Source organism: Vigna angularis, chromosome 7, assembly GCF_016808095.1.
Source record: "Vigna angularis cultivar LongXiaoDou No.4 chromosome 7, ASM1680809v1, whole genome shotgun sequence".
Taxonomy (NCBI): Eukaryota; Viridiplantae; Streptophyta; class Magnoliopsida; order Fabales; family Fabaceae; genus Vigna; species Vigna angularis.
The window spans coordinates 16,226,389-16,230,784 of record NC_068976.1 but is presented as its reverse complement, the minus strand read 5'-3'; the positions used below and the strand labels follow the sequence as shown (position 1 = coordinate 16,230,784).

The following is a 4,396-nucleotide window of genomic DNA, read 5'->3' as shown; positions in this document are numbered from 1 at the left end:
ACTATTATTTATCCTTTAGAAAAATAATTAACACCATAAACGGAATCTTTTTCTACTTCTTCTATGTATATCTACTACTTTTTCAATATATTTAAATCTTCATTATCTAATTTCATTTCTGTACACGCGTGGTCGATTAAGTTTGACACGTGTATTTATGTTTTAATTAAGAATTATAGATAATAAAATTAAATTGTGAATATTTCATATGGTAATAATAACAATAATGAATAATAATGAATAATTTAGTAATTACTTTAACTGATTTTGGCCAGATAGATCAAATTGATATTATCTTTTAATTAGGTGGGAAATGATACCATTAATTAGATTAATTTAAAGATAAAGAAGATAAATTCTTCTTCCTTGAACTTTGGACCTCCTATATATATACTCTTTCCACACAAATCTCCACTATCACGAGTCTTACAACCTTCTGTTCTGAACTTTGATTTATTGGACACACTTTCTCTCTCGTTTTTCTCTCAACGAAGAGAGAGAAACAAATTTAAATATAATAAAATTATAAAAAACACTGAGAAGAAGAAACTCATCCATGGCGTTTCAGAAGCTCTTTGCCAAACGTCTCCATCGTTTCAAGATGACGATGTCGTTTCAACGCGCCATCGTTTCCAAAGCGGTCACATCACCTCCTATCGTGCCGCATGAGAGTTCTGATGACAAAGGTTTTCTCCGGCGGGTTTCGCTCCTACGGCGAGCAGTATACCACTCCACTCCGGGGCGTCTGCCGGAGTTTTTCTCTTTTCCTGTAGGAGAGAAACTTCGAGAAGCACTCAAAGGCATCAACAACAGTGCTGGTATCGCTCCTGTGGCAGCTCCAATCGCCAGCCATGCGGTGTGCGAAAGCGGAATGTCCGTGGAGGATGCAAAGAAGATTCTGAGAGCGGCACAAATGGAGAAGGTGAAGGCAAAACTGAGGAATGTTACTCAAAGTTCGGTTCAGTACTCTGAGTTCTTGCGGATCTGCGTTGAGGCTTGTGAGAATCATGAACAAGGTGCAGAGTTCGCAAAGATCTTGGATGACTCCGGAAACGTCATCGTTTTGGGAAACGCCGTCTTTCTCCGCCCTGAACAGGTACTCACCTCGGATTCTGATCATTCTGACATTTCAGTTTCCCTTAACTCAATTTTTTTATATTTACTTTTGAAGAAATTATATTTTGTTTTTATAATCTATTTTGTTGATGGGAGACTGCTTTGTTCATGAAGAATTTTTTTCTTATTTGTCACTGTTGTGGCTCTTCATATCTTTATTTAGTTAATACTTTTCTGGTGTTTTTTAGGGATTAATCTTCTGATTATAAATTCAATCACAATAGCTTCTGTAAAAATCATAGTCCTGTTTAAGAAAAATTGATATTGATTTCAATTGGGTTTTTATAGTTCTGTTTTTTTTTTTTTTTCGAAATTATCATAGTTAAAATTTTGATAAAAAAAAAAGTAGTATCAGATACTAATCTATTGACATTTATTTCATACCAATGTATTTTGTAAATTTTCTCACCGCAAGAAAATCAGAGTGAAATTCATGAAAGTTCAAACAAAATATTACAACAAATTATAAGAAAATGATAAAAACGTTTTTTGAAACGGTCACGTGGAATTAAAATCCTATTGAACTTAAACCGCATGGATTTTGACATTTTGACAATGAATAGAGGCACAAATTCTCATCTTATACATAAAAATATGGTTTGAATGCAGAATAGTGTGGTCCATTAGGCATTAAATTTACTTTTAATAAAAAAATGTGATAAAAGACAATGGTAATGTGTCAGTAAAAGGGATTGAATTGAAACTGCAGTGGGCACGGTTATTTTCTGCAATGTGGATTGTAATGAGGAGATCCTTATCCTAATATGGGGTAACGGGTATTTACTTTGTCCCATCCCCACAAACATTAACCCTGAGGAGAGTTTCAACTAGATTTTTTGGATAGGTATGTGAGGTGTCTAAGATACTGGTTCCCCATGGATGGAGGTGCTCTGATCAGTGACCACTTTTGCATGGATTTTAATTTGCGTGACGGAAGCCTTGTTTTTTCTCTTACTATTATTATTCATTATTTCATTCACTCTGTACAATATTTTGGCCATTATGGCATTTTATGTCTGAGTACCTTTCCTAATCTTCAAAGCGTGGCACCATGCTGTGCTTACCTCTTGTCTTCAACTCTGGGAGAAACTCCAAATTTTAATGAAAGGTCGCGATTATCTGAGGTTTTCTTTGTCTATACTAGCGGTGCCTTAAAAACAAACCGCTCTCTGTATTCATGTTCATTTCTACAGTAAAAAAAGGAAAAAAAAAAAAAAAGGCAAAAAGTTTTTACAATGACAACTTGGTTTTTAGTTGCTGGTACTGTTCATTGATTATGATGATAATTATATTGTAACTGCAACTTTTATTAGTTTATTTCATCACAGAAAGTGTGGGATTTGATTGACTCTGTCTTTTTCATAAGTTGGAATTAGTGTAAGATTTGGCTTGTCCTATGGGACAAAAACCTGGTCAATTAGTGGCTATTATATCGCATTATGCATTGAGTAATTTTATAATGTCTTTTTTATTCTTTATTTAGGTGGCAAAATCAATAGAGAGCTTAATCAAACAATCAATAGCCAACCCAACAGATCCCAGAAGGAAAGAGCTTGAGGAGATGGAGAAGCAAAAGGCCGTGATTGATGACAAGGCCAAGGCCCAAGTCCGAACTGAGCTTTATTGTGGGCTGGGCTTTTTGACAGTTCAAACCCTTGGGTTCATGAGGCTGACATTTTGGGAGCTAGACTGGGATGTGATGGAACCTATATGCTTCTTCGTTACCTCTTTTGGGTTTGCTCTTGCTTATCTTTTCTTCATGAAGACCTCCACAGAACCCAGCTTTCAGGGCTTCTTCTTTCACCGATTCAGGGTGAAGCAGCAACGTCTGATGAAGAAAGAAAACTTTGACATGAATAGGTATAAGGAGCTGTGTAAGGTGTGCTATCCCAGTTTTGAAGGCGGTGTCAAATCTGAACATTCTTCACTCTCCCACTATCCACCAGAGACTCATCTAAGTGACCTAAAAGCTTTGCGTGGTTGAGTAATTATGTGCAGATAATCTTTTATTTCAGTAATGTTACTCTTTGGCATCACTGCAGTAGATAACAAAAAGATCCATTTTAACCGTGATGAAATGAAAAATTAAAAAGGATCAGTGGCTTGTAGATTTTCGGTCTTTTGTTTTGTGTAAGGGAAAAAGAAATGGATCAGTTTCATTTTGAGTATTTTGCCTTATTTCATTTCTTTACAACAGTGGAAAACATGTTTCAATTGTGCAATTTTTTTTATAATAATTTTAATAAAAATATAAATATATCAAAGTTATGTATATTAATAATCATGAAGATATTTTTATAATAATTTATATACGTTTTATAATTTTATAATAATTTGTATGCGTTTTATAATTTTATAATTAGTACATTTGTGAATTTTCATCAAAATAAAAATAAAATATGTCTCAAAATAATGAAAAATTATTTTAATTTTTATTTTGAAAGTTTTGACTATAATTATATAATAAAAATACTTTTTGATTTTTATGAATATTTATTTAATTATAAAATATAAAGTTGGTTATTAAGTATAAAGTTACAAAACATAGTAAAGTTAAAACAATGTGTTCATGAAAATGTTATAAAATTTCATCTTATTAATGTGTTGTAAATGGTGAAAATTGTCAAATGTATATTGCTTACAAAATTATCAAATATTTTTAAAATTAACACTTGAACAAAATGAATGTAAATAACAGCCTAATTATTTTTTAAACAACTTGACCAATAATTCTTATTACAAGATACATTTACAAAAATTATTAGTCTTTATTATAAGGTGTTTTATAATTTTTATATAATTTTTTTTTCTTCTTTATCCAATTAAATATTATAAAAAAGTGTATTTTGTAATAATGAAAAGATAATTTTAAAAGCTATTAATAATAAGGTTAATTTAGTATGTTGACTCTATTTTTTAAAAATTAAATTAATGTGTTATTTTTATTAGTAAATGTGATTATGTCATTATATTTAAAAGAGAGTACATCCACGTTATTTATTATTATTATTAAGAAATTTATTTATATTTTAAAAAAAATTGAACTTTCATTTGTACGAGGAACTGAAAATAATTATTTACAATTTTAAAAAGGATAAAAAAATTAAAGAAAACATTTTATATGAACTAAAAGCAAGATTCATTTATTTTTGTAAGAATTATAAATAATGATTTTAAATGTTATAAGGTGAAAAATACCAAAATGAAATATTAGAATCAACTAATTTAAAGAGACTGGAAATATATTTAAATATATTATTGCTATTAATTTTTAAACTGG

The 4,396-nt window shown here is 30.6% G+C and overlaps 1 protein-coding gene across 1 annotated transcript; it reads left to right on the top strand.

The window, feature by feature from the left end:
- The first annotated feature begins 408 nt into the window (after positions 1 to 408).
- LOC108336920 (calcium uniporter protein 4, mitochondrial) lies at positions 409 to 3,171 on the top strand. Its single transcript, XM_017573366.2, has 2 exons — positions 409 to 1,096; positions 2,600 to 3,171. Exons 1-2 carry the CDS (start codon positions 557 to 559, stop codon positions 3,098 to 3,100), a joined length of 1,041 nt encoding a protein of 346 aa, XP_017428855.1. The 5' UTR covers positions 409 to 556; the 3' UTR covers positions 3,101 to 3,171.
- The last annotated feature ends 1,225 nt before the right edge of the window (positions 3,172 to 4,396 follow it).